This window comes from Buceros rhinoceros, unplaced genomic scaffold (genome assembly GCF_000710305.1).
Source record: "Buceros rhinoceros silvestris isolate BGI_N320 unplaced genomic scaffold, ASM71030v1 scaffold5291, whole genome shotgun sequence".
Classification (NCBI taxonomy): Eukaryota; Metazoa; Chordata; class Aves; order Bucerotiformes; family Bucerotidae; genus Buceros; species Buceros rhinoceros.
This window is the reverse complement of record NW_010392411.1, coordinates 38,312-53,715: the sequence shown is the minus strand read 5'-3', so window position 1 is coordinate 53,715 and position 15,404 is coordinate 38,312. Positions and strand designations below refer to the sequence as shown.

Genomic DNA, 15,404 nt, shown 5'->3' with positions numbered 1-15,404 from the left:
CTGAAGCCATTGCATGACAGGGAAACAGCACATTTCATCCAGTTAAAACTGTTCCAACCAACTCAGGTTTCTATTTCCTTTTATCTCTACTTCCCTTACAGAAGTTAGGTGAGAAAGGCACAGGAAGGAACTTCAATTTCAAAGGCAAGATAGGCAACGTGAGGTAAAACTTCTGTAATCCACAAAGATATAACTCCTGCAAACCCCAATGACTTTCCCAATTCCTCCTAAGAAGTTCAGTCATCAATGATTCATACATTCTTATCTCACAACCTTTGTATACCTAAGTGAATAAGTGAGAACATTACACCTGTCTTGGTTAAGCCTTTTTGTTTTGTTTTTTTTTATTAATCCAAAATTGCATATGTCTAATGCTTAAAACTTTTCTTCTAAGTCTCTAGACGTATTACATCACCAATGATCTAGTGGATATCTTCAAGTCTGCCCATATGAGCTGTCTGTACACATTTGACCTTTATTCAATATAGCGTATGGTTTCTCCCCTGGAAATTTAGTCAGTATCTGAAGTGATTTTCAGCTATAAGGCATAATGCAGTAATTACACCCTCTCAGCTTTTGATACACCAATGGTAACACAGCTAATTCAATGCCTGGAAAAGATGCAGTACAGAAATCTTACTTCCTCTGAAAACTTCACTCCAGGAGGCACTGGTGAATTACAATTACAGAATGTTCTCTAAGTGCTTTTGTGTGCATTACTGGAAACCATACTGTTGAATGTCTGATGCATTAAGTACATGAAATTACAACTTAGGAGTCAGAAAGGGAGAAACAATAGAGAAAGAAAATAGCTTTTTCAGCTTCAACTGAGGTGTACTGTCATCTCCAACCATGGAACTTCATTCCACACTGAGAAAGAGAGCTGAAAAAGGGAAGCATCAACCTCTAGAAGTAGCAAAGGCACAGGAGAAAAACGAACCAAAACCGCAAACCTCTAAATCTGCTTCTGTAAATCTAGAATTTTAACTAAATTCACAGGTTAAGAACGAAGGCCTGAAGTCCTCAAGCAAGCAGTTTTCTATCCTCTGTGTCCAGATAAGACCTCTATCTATTTTACTGTCAAATGGCATTTTACCTGCTGCAACACATATGTGATCATTTGGAAGTAAAATTATTTGGGAGTAAAATGAGTTTGGGCACTCCTCAGGTCCCCATCCTCAGTGCTGTCACACCACCAGCCCAGAGCCTGTGCTCTGGCTCCCTCCACTGACAACTTTACAAACAGTTCCCAAAGGGTCATAAGGTACATCAAGGGCAGGAAAAGAAATAAACTAATTCATTTCAATTTATTCCTGTAAAGTGGCCTAGAAATTCTATCTATATGCTTTTAAAGTGAACACAAGGCACATAATCAACTGCTTTAAAGTCTAATACTGTTAAGATGTTAAGGATGGTTACATCGGAAGTGGGTGAGATATATAAAAGCTATTTTAAAAAACCAACTTACTAAATCCCTGCCAGAAACTACAACATGAAGCAGTCTAACCAGTATGGCTCCCACAAACGAAAAGGGTCTCTAATATTCTAAATTTAAAAAAATCAGAATGAAAAAACAGTTATGCACTTTTCTTACGCTACTGAGGAAAGATCCTTACAAAAAGGCTAGTAAGAAAATTAAGCAGTGATACTTCAGAAGTTGAGTGCTTTACATATTAAAAATTAATGAAGGAAAAAAAATTTTTCATACACATATTTCTGTAGAAATATTTGTAAATTACCAACAACAGCAAGACACTAAAACATTGATACACCTCATTATTTAAAACTGTTAAAATTAAAGACACATTAAAAGTGTTTAACATATTTAAAAAATAAAACAAAAGGAAGCAATTCTTAGATAACAAAACCAAAAGGATTTTCTTTATGCTATAGCTGAATAGAACAAAGTGTCACTTGAGTAAACTCTAATTGGCAACACTCAGGGAACGAGCATTCAAAGCAATAGATCCAAAAACTTAAAATGTAGGCAATGAATGTCCCATGGATTCAATACTGTTATTTACCACATATTCAAGTACAACACTCCGATGAAGCCTGCAAAGAGAAATCAGTAATGACAGAGTCGAATTCATGACAGACAAAACCAAGCATGATAGTATTACAGATGAAAGCATTTACAAAGCATTAATAAAAAAAGCATAGTGACCAAACAATTATAACATTTCAGAATTTAGAAATGCATTCATATGCAATATAAATTGAATACAAGAATAACAGAAACATCCACAGCTACTTTAGAACAAATTAAGTACATCAAGAATGCAAATACTCATGAAGCAAGACAGACATCAAACATTAATTGGCAAGTCTTATGAGGAGCAGCTGAAGGAACTGGGGTGGTTTAGTCTGGAGAAAAGGAGGCTCAGGGGAGACTTTGTCGCTCTCTACAACTACCTGATAGGAGGTTGCAGGGAGGTGGAGGTTGGTCTCTCCTCCCATGTGACAAGTGACAGGAGAAGAGGACAAGGCCTTAAGTTGCACCAGGGGAGATCTAGGTTAGATACAAGGAAGAACTTCTTTACAGAGAGGGTTGTGAAGCATTGGAGCAGTGGAGTCCCCATCCCTGGAAGTGTGTAAAAGCCGTGTGGATTTGGTCCTGGGGGACATGGTTTAGAGACTCTGGCGGTGCAAGATGAACAGTTGGACTCAATGATTGTAAAGGTCTCTTCCAGATGATTCTGTGATTCTCAGGTTATAAGTAGAACATCCTCCAATAGCAGGTAACACTCATTCATTATTTGAAAAAAAACCTAAATTAGAACGGTACCCAATCTGATTTCTGCCTAAGAATTTCTAACTTGCTCCAAACCTGCTACTCCGAACTAGTTGTTCTGTGCCCAGAGTGGTCTAACTCTTTCAAACCTACATACAATTTCCACATTTTCTACCTTATCATTTCCTGTGTAACCTCTATTATTGATCTCAGGTTTTCAAGAAAAATAAGTACATTGGGCATATTCAACATCGTAATATAAAATACAGATTTGGCCTAAGATAAAGAACTATCTCACCTGGTTTTCACGAGGGGCTGGGTTACCCATTTCTTCAATCTTCTACGTCCAAAAGAAGTTTTAGTATGATCCAAGACCCAGAGTAGGCTTCCTTTGGTTTTCATATCAGTCTAAAATAATAAAAACAGCATAACTATTTTTATATGAGCAATTGATGTAGTGAAAGAATCTTCACCATACTACTTAAACATTTCATTTAGGCTCTAAGATATGGCACCTGTTCATTTACTGATCACATTCATCAACAATTCCTTGCATAAAGTACATCCCACAGCCCTAAGATATTTAAGTATCTTTTTCCTTATGCCAGAAAATCTTTTTAGAAAACGACTGGAATAAATTAAACAAATGACGTCTGTGCAGTAGCACAAAAGTAAAAACAAACCCTACTATACTCATACCACTGGACTGCAGTTGCTCAAGAACTCAAACTTTAGGAAAGCTCTTTGCTAGTCAAAATGTACTAAAGTTCCTAACTTGTACTAAAAGCCAATGCAGATTAACTTCCATTTACGTCTCTGAAAACATAATACTCCTCCAATGTGACCCCATTTAAAATAACTTAAATGTTCTGGGCGAGATCTGCAAACTAACTGAAGTAACTTCATAGGGAACAGAATGTCAAACAGCTGTTAAAATCTCAGCATTTATTAAAAGAACATTACATGTCCTTACCTGATTCTGTAAAATTTCGAGATTTTTCATTGTTGTCCCATTAATTGTCATGTATTCAGTCTCACTTGACAAGCGTTTAAAATTGCTGGTGAGAGAAATTTCATATATTATGAAATTTAAAGTTTAAATTCAGGCATGGACGTAACAGTGAAACACTGCTAAATTTCTGACATTAGTGAATTCATTAGTTATGAAAACAAAACAAAAAATTAAGTAAGAAATTAAAATTTATTCAAATAAACTAAAGAACCGAAGATTAACAACTTTTTAAATTAACTGCTAGGGAAAGTAAGATTTATGACTCACTTCCAAGTTTCCTACAATGACTCTGACAAAGCTCAGAATAAAATCCAGCTCTCCTATTATCTAATCCTGATCCTCTAGGGTTGTACCCTTCATTCAGTCTACAATGAAATTGAAAAAGCATGTGCTTTTCTTACTGTTCTTTTGCTGTTGGGATCACTGTAGGATTATAGGGCCAAGGATAGGCCTAAGAATTAATACTTCCAGGAGTGGACAGACTTCTAACACAATTCAGCATCAAAACAGCATACAAAAATACATATCTTTTAATACTACTACAAATTTAAACAGGCTGTTAGTACAATTATTTTGGAAAACAAAAATAGGGTCTATTTAAGCTATATGATTTTATTTTTAATAGGAAATAACCACAACCAAAATTACTTGACACTAACAGAACTGGATGAGACCAATCCAAAGGATGTGTTGGTTTGGAATCAGCATTAATAAAATAATAGTATTAGATGTGTAATCCTATCAGATATGAAAATTATTGCAGTCTCGGACATACACGTGATAGCTGGGACCGTGAAGTGCAAAATCCTCACTGAATGCTTCTGACAAATCAAGCCATGATTGTCCAGGTTAATCATACTGCTGACTGCCCTTTGTACAAAATCTAGGGCACTCTATATCGTCTTCGGCAAAACAGAATGACTTGCTGGGCAGGATTTAAAACTCTTGACGACTTTGACTTTTCACAAAATCTTTTTCAGTCCATTCAGTTTTAAACTCTCTGGGAGAGCACTCAAATACTAAAACTTTTGTGTTAGGCACACACAGCAATATTATCACTGTATTAAAAATAAAACTAGCACTAAATCTTTCAGAAACATGAAACTTTCAGACTAATGTTATATACTTACGTTGTATGCAGGTGTTTGGGCCTGCTAGCTAATCTGTTCCTAAATAATGGGTCAAATAAAAATTATTTTCCACAGAATTTTATAAAAAAGTAGATTCAACCAAGTGCCTTCAAGAAGTTCAATGATAGTTTGAAAGCACAGCTGACTCAGAACTGTTCCCTGTAATATAGTCATCATTATTCTGATGCAGTGTGCTATCCCAGCAACCAACAAAGCTGACCAGCAAAACAGAACCTTGGAGGCAAAAGCAGCAGCACTTTCCAAAGTACACAATTAGAAGCAACAAAACAATACTTTGTTATCTCCCGTCACAAATGCTGATGCTGGCAAAAAAATAAATAGGAATGATTTCTGCTTGGCTCCTAAACCCTACAATCAACACCAAACTCTCGCTCTTCCAAAAGCACCTCTTCTGCATTTAGGACTTACCTAAACTGAAGATTCCCCCTTTGCTGCATTTCAGTCTGCCACTAAACAAGGATGATCTCTGCCATGATCTCTTAAACTCAGCTGGGTAAGAACTATGCCTTTCATCTCTTCCAAAGCAAAAAGGATGCTTTGGGCTTTTCTATCAACCCTCAGTCACCCATATGCGAGTTTCAGGATTGTGGATTCACTGGCTTTGAAATTTACCTGGCTTCAGAGCACTGTACACAGAGCATATTCTGTTCTCAGCAAGCTTGCTCTGCGGCAGTACCTAGAGACAACTAACACCACTCCACTGTAGCATGTATTTCCTATTCTCTCAGAATCAGACATGCTAAAGTTGTTCTAACAGCACAAATTGTGTGTTTTATTTTATCCAGGTGTTTGCTTTTCCCGAGTTACTCCACCCTACTATTAACCCTGGTAATCGAGTGCTTAAAGTATGAGTAATAGCCAAGATCAACTGCAGTATATGTCTAACCAACAATTCCAGATGTCAAAGCACAGAACATGTTTTGCTTTCACCCCCTCATCTTTCTTCAGCTTGGGATCAGAACTTGATAAAAAAGTGAACAAAGACAAACTCTTTGTAGGGAATTTAGGGACTAAGTGGCATAAGAAGAAGGTTGTAAACAAGTATTAAGTCGGCACTGGTTTTGCAGCAAGGGTGTCAACCTTCTCACATTCCCTGTGAGAAATTCCTAATGTGTTGCTACCAGTCACCTCCTGCATCAGTAAAAACGACCCTTCGAAATCACTTCAGCTGTATCTCAATGCCATAATTCCTTCTGTAGGTGACAGTGTGACCAAGTTTCAAAGAACAGATTTACAACTGTCTCAAGTACTTTAACAGCACAAAACACAAGTGATAGAAACAGCTGGCAAGTCCATTACTGAGAACTAAGGCAAGACAGGATCATGCCATCTGGGTTCAGAAAAAAGAGAAGATAAGACTAAGAAATGCTAGCTTCTATAAGCTTTAGGAAACAGGCAAGAAAGAGGTTCCTACTCATAAAATGCCTTTTTAGAGTAGAACCACACCTGAGGATGAGTATTAAAGGGTTACTATTATTGCTTTAGGACAGTAACCTACATCCTCAAACCTACATTTGATTCTTACATGTTACCTGTGAAACTGGATCTTCTTGGTCATTCTGCCTCCAGAGAAGCTTGCAGTGAAGGACACTTTTTATACTTTTCCCCTTATTCTCTCCAAGGGAGATATTACATATAATTTCATACTCAGTAACCTAGCCTAACTGAATGCATGTTATTCAGATCAGTAGTTTTCAACTACTTTAATTTTGCAAACTTGTAAAAAATTTCCAATGAAGCTGCAAGGCACTGTATTTAAAGTGTACTACACAACAGATTTTCTTCACTCAATTACTTTTTACAGGCCTCTAGAGTCCATGTCTTTGAGATTTCTAAGGGTGAATAAACCACAGAACAAACCTATATATTTAGACAAGAGTTGCAGGGATCCCTGTTCAGCTTTAAGGAGTAAACCCAAGTATCTCCATTTCTCAGAAGTGTTAGCTTCCTTCAGGTATGGAAGGCAATTGCCACAACATAAGTAGCAAAGGACATCAAGCCCAGACTATGTTTTGTATTTAAGTAACCAGTTTTAATTCATTAGACAGTATTGCCACAGGGATAAAACTTCTTATCTGGTTCCCTGATGTGATAGAAGTGCAGAAACTTCTGGCTAAACTTCTTACAAAGTAAAACAAACATACACAAAACCAAATTGAGAAATACAAAATAAAGAGTAAGAACAGAAATAAGAGGACCTGAGAAGGACTAAAAGAAACAAAAATTACCTTCATCAGTTTCATCCTGAATTAGCCTTCATTTTCTCCACCGAATTCTCCCCAAGAAGTGGTCCTACAACCTCGTTCTACACTTGTGTCTGCACTCTCGCAGCCTGCTTTCTTTGCACACAGACTCAGCACTCCTATAACACAGAGTACAAGAGGTCCCACCTGCTGCTCTCCTCTGTGGTCTCAAGAGAGATGTCAAATCCTTTACTAAGCAAAGTATCAGAAAACCATGCCTTTCCTTTTCAGTCCCTTGTACAACTGAGCTGACTTTGAAACATTCCAAAATTATTTCAATACTCCCCTTCTCATAGCGAGACTGGATAAATAAACCCATGCATTGTCTTGTGTACATGACACTTCTGACATCATGAACACCCAAGACATACGAAAGCCTTATGAACACCATTACCTCAATTTCTATGATATTTCCCCTGAAAGGAAGTCCACCATCTTAGGCTGAAGAACTTACAATTTTACCTGGCCAACTCCCTTCCAACTCTACTATAAGGCACAATCAAACATTTCTCTTCTTTAATTCTTTCCTTCCCCTCCTCCTTCAAGGCCATTTTAACCCTCCCTTCTACTTTTTCACAGCTGTCTCTGTCTTCTATGTTCACTGCTGGTAGTTCTCAAATCCCAAAGTTACTTCCCTCCTTCAGAAAGATACATGGCTATCCCATTCCCTGCATTTGTTGAAGTTCATTTATCAGTTTAAAAACCAAGAACTACTGTCTCACTTCTTCATCTCCAATATGCTGGAAAACATGTAGGTAAAATTAAAATACATTGAGACTCATTTCCCCAGTAATTGCTACTGAAATGATGATTTTTCAAGCAAAACTGTGTACTCATTCGAAAGCCTATCCTAGATGCATACCAGCTTCTTGTCAAACGTCAGTAAAGATCTCTTAGTATGCGAAGGCACATGGATTAAAAAAAACCTAGTATCATTCACTGTTACATCTATTTATACTTGCTGCTAGAGCTCTAATGCAGGATAGCCACATCCCAGGGTCCTGCTGTGGCAGAAATCTTTTCATTCTGTATAATCTTTTCCTTTATTTAGGAGCTTAAAAGTGGATTTAAAAGCTTTCATCTAAATATTAAAACAAAACTTGTTTCCCACCCCTCACTAAAGAAGATCGCTCATCGCTTACATGAAGTTTCATGACTCTTACTATTAAATTGAGCTGGAACTTTTTTCAGCTCGGTGACCAGTGTTTATCTGAAGAAGATACAGAGCTATAAGAATTTTTTTTTCATTCTTCTTATTAAATGGGTCGTTTTCACCCAGATGTGTGTCACCTACATTAATAACCTGAAAACTATCTCAACTCTGACTTTATGCTCACTGACTCATCAGTATATGCCCACTGACCTGAACTCTCCTAGGACTTTTAAGTTGCTTGACAGTGCAGTGCAAGTATTTCTCTTCTATTTCCTGCAGAATCACAGAAGGCTTATAAGCCTGACACCCTTCCCTTAAAGGCTTTCCTTTTCAGATTTAGACAGTATTTCAGTGGCACGAGAAAAATACTGAAGTTGAGCTTGCCTCAGTATTTGGCTCACTATTTCAATACATATGACACACTAAACCCAGCAAGTAGAATTCAGTATCAGGTAGTCAAAGCAGTAAAGTCTTAAGAAATAAATACAGTAGAATCCAACTTTCTGAGTTCAGGAACAAAGTTATTTACAAGAAATTATTTTATTTCTACATAGTGTATGACCAAAGTACCAAATAGATCATTGCCTTTCCAATGCAGATACTCATACATTCCATTAGAATAAAGTCCACTAGAACCATCTTCAGCATGTAAATGTCAGCTCTTAAGATTTAGTGCTTTTCCTTCCCAGCCTGAAGTTAGACTTGTTTTTAAGATGCAGCTAATACAAATGTGACTGTCTACTTCTAAATAAGCCTTCATGTAATTACGTTCCTCCTTTGCTACTGAATTACTTCTATATGAAAGACAGATTTCGTATTTCCCCCATCTGAAAGAACCTTATGTGTAATTGTACATAGGGCACTGTGACAGTAGTGATCTACAAGTCTGACCGTGGAATAGATTTCCTTGGAGTTCTCTTTCTTCTTCAGAAACTCTCAGAACAAGATTTCTCCTAAAGCATTTCTCACCCAATCATTTAAAAACAAACAAACAAAAAGAAAAATCCAACCAAAGAGGATGAGCAGGAACACCATGGTGTTATAAAACCAGATCAGAATACTCCTCAACAGATGAGGCAGGGGAGATGGCTTAGAAAATACCACAGGAATTCTTTCCTTGTTTGGCCTATAAGCCAAGCAAACTTTGTTAACATTTTAATAGTACTTGAAAAAGGCAATCCTTAAGTGCAACTCCAAAATCCAAAAAAACACAGGTATGTATAATTTCCAGATATTTTAGTAGAAAAGTGTTCAAAGCTGACATCTACAGTCAATTTTTAAACGTTGCTGCATTTTAAGAGAACTGTTATGTAGGGAGCCCTTCCAAATAAGGCTTGACACTTTAAGAATCTCATACAACATCTAAATGGTCTACGTTGACATGGCATATTTCCAAGTTTACACTTTGCAGCTAGATTTACTTTGTTAAATTCAGCCTACTTACAGGACAGAGGAATACTGAGACAAACAAGAGAATATTTTGCATGGGATCCACAATAGATCAAGCTGTTTTAATATAGCAATGATATTTTCAAACCTACCCCAGGTAGGATAGCAATCATTATACTTGTGAAAGACAGGATAAAAAGATGCTTGGGCGGCAATATCTCTCCAATTTAATTTGATTCCATCTCAGTAATCCTGTCACAAATTTTGAGTACTCATTTGAGCATATCTGATAAACCTCAGTGTTAAGGGAAGACAAGATTGTTTACAGGTTTATGTGATTTTGTAGTAACTTTGCACAAATGGTGAAGGTCTCTCAAGAACTGTTTGCATGACTGTTCCCCCACCTCCTAGTTGCCACTGAAATCAACTCAAGCGATTTTTCAGAAAGCCTAATGTGTTTGTCTGTTTTCTTTCCAATTGATAACTAGATTCACCGAGACAGATCTGCTGTTTTCAGTAACACTTGGCAGCAGTACGCATTCATTTACATTACTGATAGTAAACCCTAGACAAAACATACTTGATAAATACATTCATGTATTATTAACACCACTTTAAAAAAAGACACCACTTGATACTTCCTGATTAGGAGCTTAAATGTAAGCTATAATTTTTGCAAAGACTGTACTTATTACCCTGGCAGGTAGATTCATTACACTGAAGGGAAGTTGTCTACTAAAACTTACAAGGTAACACTGGCACATATATTGGTGCTCTCCACTGGAAGTTTATATAAGCAACTTACCTTGGATTGTAAAGCGTCCTTTCCAAATTAAATTCTTTGAGGTATGCAATTACTGCTGCCAGAGAGCAAATAACAGGCTTATCCAAGCTTAGTATTACAGACAGTTTCTGAGGACCTAAAGAAAAGAAAATGAATGTGATTTTTCTTGTTAACTCACTGTTTACTCCTAGTATTTTTGCTAAAGAATAATCTATTTTTTAATTTAATCAAATAGAAATCTGTACTATATGTATAGTGTTGTTCTCTGATATTTTTAAATCAACATAAAGTGAGGTTCCGAACTAACACTTACAGCTCTAAAGAATGCAGAACGTTACAGTGGCATAAACATATTATGAAACATAAAGCCTTTGAAACCACAGGTTTTTCTTCATAAAAATGACTAACTCTTGGCATACGAAATTTCTAAATATACAAACTAAGAACTGAATTCTGAAATCTCCATTACTGCAGGCAACATCTGTACAAGTGAAAAGGAAGGAAGAGGCCCTGGCACACATGCTGAATAGGCTTCCATCTTTGTGAGAGAGCTATTTGTATTCGATAGTGTTGCTAAATAGTGCTCTACTACAGTCCCTGTTCCAGATACAACAATAGGAAAATTCAGTCCGTGATATACCAACATAAAATGGTACTTTTGAAACCCTGTTTGATTTTTTTCAGAGATGTTTCTTAAAGCTTTTCTTCTGTTCTTAGTGTTAACACACACAAGAACTTGAAGAAACATTTCAGATTATGAATAATTTCCCTCAGTTGATATATGTGTGAATTTAAACCTGCCTAAACACACATTTCCAGGCTACAAAAAAAAAAAAAAGGATAATAGCCCTATATTCATTTCTATTTAAATAATGTTCGCTTTCAAGGTTAACTTCTTCCATGCTCAAAAAATATCCCAACAGGCAGAAAATTAAGCAAAGGTGGCAGAAGGCCCACATGAGTGAAAAGGTGCTCCTGATGAACTCAAACATTAAAAAGGACAAGTATGAAAAAAGGTACAGGTGACCCAGGAAGAATATAGAGACTTTGTTCAAGCTTGCAGGTATGGGGTAGGAAAACCAGAGCCCATCTAGAGTTGAGACTGGCAAGATACAGGAATGGTAACATGTATATCACAGCAAAAGTAAGACAAGGGAAAATGTGGGCCCACTGCTGAACAGGGCAGCAGATGTGGTGACATGGAAGAGGCTGAGGAACTTCAATGCCTTCTCTTGGTCATTACTGGTAAGATGTGCCTTGAGGAATCTGAGGCCTCTCAGACCACTGGGAAATTCTGGGGTTATTTATTATTATATTTCTTCTTAACAGAGGAGGATTAAGTTAGGGAACCCTTCAACAAATCAGACATAGACAAGTCCATGAGACCTGATGGTATGCACCCACAAGTATTCCTCATTTGTTCAAAAGCTAACAGGCTGCAGGCTTCGAAGACATTCTGAATGACAGACCTCTAGTATCAGGCACTTCTTTTGCATAAAAATCAGTAATCAGCTGGAAAGCATGGCTGTATTCAAAATAGAGGTTTTCCATTCTTTCTATCCTAATTCTGTCATCCCGTAATCTGCAAAGAAAAAATAATTTACTTTTAGTATTTATGCTCCCATCACGAACACTTAAATAGGTTGCAATGGTGTCCATTCTTTCATCTTTCCTTTGTTAAGAAGTGAATGGGTAAAAGAATGAAAAGATGAGCCACTTGAGTGGGTTGAGAAAATTTCTAAGAGTGTGGTGGGTTTTTTTTAAATATTTTTTCTTTCCATTGTGTAAGTGAAAACAAGTTAAACCCAAACAGCAACAGCAGCAAGTCCAAAAGAGACTTCAAGGGGTTTTCTAGGAAGATACAAGGTAGATGTATGTTTTCATCAATTACAACAAGTATTTGCCTTATCTGTTCTTAAAGACTTATGATGATTAAGCAATGAAGCAATTCTCCTATGCTAACTATTACCATATTTAATCATCCTTTATCTGTAAAGGCTTTGTAATCTGATGTACAACTTTTTGCCATATTAACCTATTGTATCTTTTCCCATATGCAGCTGAAAAAAGTATGCCGGTCCATTATTTCATCACTATTTGAAGACTTTTCCTTGTGCTGAAGAATTTTGTTTCTTTCAAGTCTTTTTGCAGTCCAGGTTGTCGAGGATGTTATTAATGATAACTCAGTCCTCCCAACATGCCAGCAGTTCCTCTCAGTTTAACAGTACCAGCAAATGTAGCAAACTTACCCTGTTTCATCATTAAGCCAAATGAGATCTCTCCAATGAATCCTTCCCTACTGTCAGTACATAATTACAGTAGTACAGGATTTCAGCCAGTTTTGCAATCCATGAGAAATTAATCTAGCCTGTTTCCTATGACCCTGCTTCCCACTTACATAAGACAGTAGCAAAAACCTTTACTCATAGCAGTACGCATGAGATCAAAGTTGCTCAGTACCTGGGCATGAGTGTCAAGCAGGATACCCGAGATGCCCAAGTCTGACTCAGGGAAGAGCATGTGTGTGGTGTTGACAAGAAACAACTTTTCTATACTGGGTGCTTGTCCTAACTGATCACAGCAATTAAAATGAATGCCGCATTATCAAATCAATTTGTACAGCTGTTAACACAGCATTAAACAGATGTGCTGGTTAAAAAAAAAAAAAACCCAAAATCACTCACAATCCCCCTGCAACCTTTGAGCATCATTACACAGCTACAGAATGAACACTAAAGAAGCAGCCAGTAGAAAACGGCCATTAAAAGATATATATAAAACCAAAGTGGCCTCAAAGTATCCAATCTCATGCTAACACAGGATAACACAGGATATAAATAAACCAAATACTTCCAGGACATTGGAACTGTGCCAATGAGCAGGATGGTGTAGGTATTATAGGAAGGAAATTAATCAATACTTTTTGCAAGGCTTTTTGACTTCACCTGAAAAAACAGTCAATTTTTCTGTATTGCATTGTACATACTCTCACTGAAAAGGATCAATATGTCTCTGAGGCTCAACTCTTAAAAATGTGTGTTATTTTCCTGTAATACACGTCACACTAAGTCAGTCTTAGAGATCTGACTTCTCTCATCACATCCTAGATGATCCCTTGCTTACTTTGAATGCCTTAGTTTTAACTGACTGATCCAATTAAGTTTTCAGTCTTTACACCTTCTGGGATTCCCCCCTGCCCCTACTCTATTCAGAAAGAGCAAACATTTTCAAAGCAAATGAATTTCTGTAAAAGACAATTAGTCTGTGTTCCTCAACCTCCAACAGCAATCAGCTGTCGTCTTCCCTGTGTTTTTCATTCGCTCCAACCTTCACTAATAATCTGCTCTAACATACACCCGTTTTGCTAAATTAGCGTGTACACTCACTACAGTCTTTTGCATGAATATCATTTCAGCATAAAACTATTTAAAATGTGTTGTGTGAAAACTGGAGATTAGCAAAGTGCAAGCCTTTGAATCAGTCCTGCAAGACAGCAGGGCTTTTCTGTTGACCACGTGCAAACAGGGACTGACAGAAAACACTATTTCTATTTCTTATGTTTTCATAGCACCACATTCAGAAAAGCAAGGTTTGGCAAGGTCTGCAGAGCTCATTTTTAGAATCAAAGTCAACACAGGAGGCTTTGGGAGTAATTCATTAGAAGATTCATGCCACACCTGCTTGTTTTTAAATAATGGTTAAAAATTATTATTGTCATTATCTTTAAAGCACTTGTGATTTTCATTCATTTCATAATCAAACGTATCCAACTCCTTAGCGTAACTTTGGCAAATGATAGTTACAGTCAATGTAACTTGAGTGACTTTTTATAGTAGTGCACCTGATAGTCTAGATAAAAGGGAAAAAAAGGAAGGTTATAGCTATCTATTCAACGTACGAAAAACCCTGAATTTTTATCAACATGCATGAAAATCAATTTCACTGCAGAAGGTTTTCATGTCTGTCCTTTGTTCAGCCAGATGATCACCACAGGCCATTTTTCTGATTACAGCCAGAATGATATCTTGATGCTTATGTTAATGATTTCTCTCTCCAGCTACCAATGCCTGTTTAAATCAGAAGTCAATCTGCCATCAGCTTTTGTAAACATCATTCTTGTCAGAACATCTACAATGAATTGCTGTGCAACCCATCCCGTATGTTTTTACGTCCTTTCCAGTACTTCTGAAAACAAGCAATCCTCATAGTCCCATGACACTGATAGGGGTAGTCAATGATGAAACACAACTTTTCAGAGCTTTACTTTACTTGCACAATTTCTTCTGCTACCACCCTTAAATGGATATTGAGCAAACAGAGGTGTTTCAGGGTTTCAAACTGTCAACTAGTAGTATGAACGAACCTGTAATGCCCTTTATTAAAATTCCCTGCTCTTCAAATGCACTGGGATTTGACGCAGAACTGTGCTTCCTCACAATATGAGTTATGGAAATTGCTTGAAGAGACAATCATCCGCCGCAGTTAAGAATATCAAATCAATGTGTCCATAAATAGATAATAAAGGATGGGATTCCAAAATATACACATTTATACGGACACACAAACTCACTTTTGTATATATAATGTAATATATTAATATATTAAGACCTGTTCTACGATCCTGTTACTGCAGGCACTCTATCTGTCACCCTACTGGGAAAATTATAAAGGATCAATATTGTTGGGTTTTATCCCTGTATTTATCTGACAATTCAATCCACTTAAAGATTCATCACTTACTAAGTGCTGCAGAAAAAAAAAAAAATTAAAAGAGATCACTAAATTTGAGGGGAAAAACAGTCTCTTCAGACAAAGACTAAAAAAATTGGCCAGAAGCAAGAAGAATGTAAAACAACATAAAACTGATTTACAGATATTAAAAAAAAAACTTTTACTTTAAGAATGAGCTTGAACGTAAGCACAAGACCTGACTGTGCT

General features: G+C 36.8%; 1 protein-coding gene across 1 annotated transcript in view; it reads right to left on the bottom strand.

Moving 5' to 3' along the window:
• The window catches only part of MSH3 (mutS homolog 3), a 113,419-nt gene that overhangs the window by 61,096 nt on the left and 36,919 nt on the right, over positions 1–15,404 (bottom strand). The window contains exons 9-12 of the mRNA XM_010144454.1: positions 11,936–12,048; positions 10,488–10,602; positions 3,708–3,792; positions 3,033–3,142 (exon numbers count right to left, since the gene is read on the bottom strand). Coding sequence (XP_010142756.1) covers positions 3,033–3,142; positions 3,708–3,792; positions 10,488–10,602; positions 11,936–12,048 — 423 coding nt within the window. The remainder of the gene's footprint in view (positions 1–3,032; positions 3,143–3,707; positions 3,793–10,487; positions 10,603–11,935; positions 12,049–15,404) is intronic.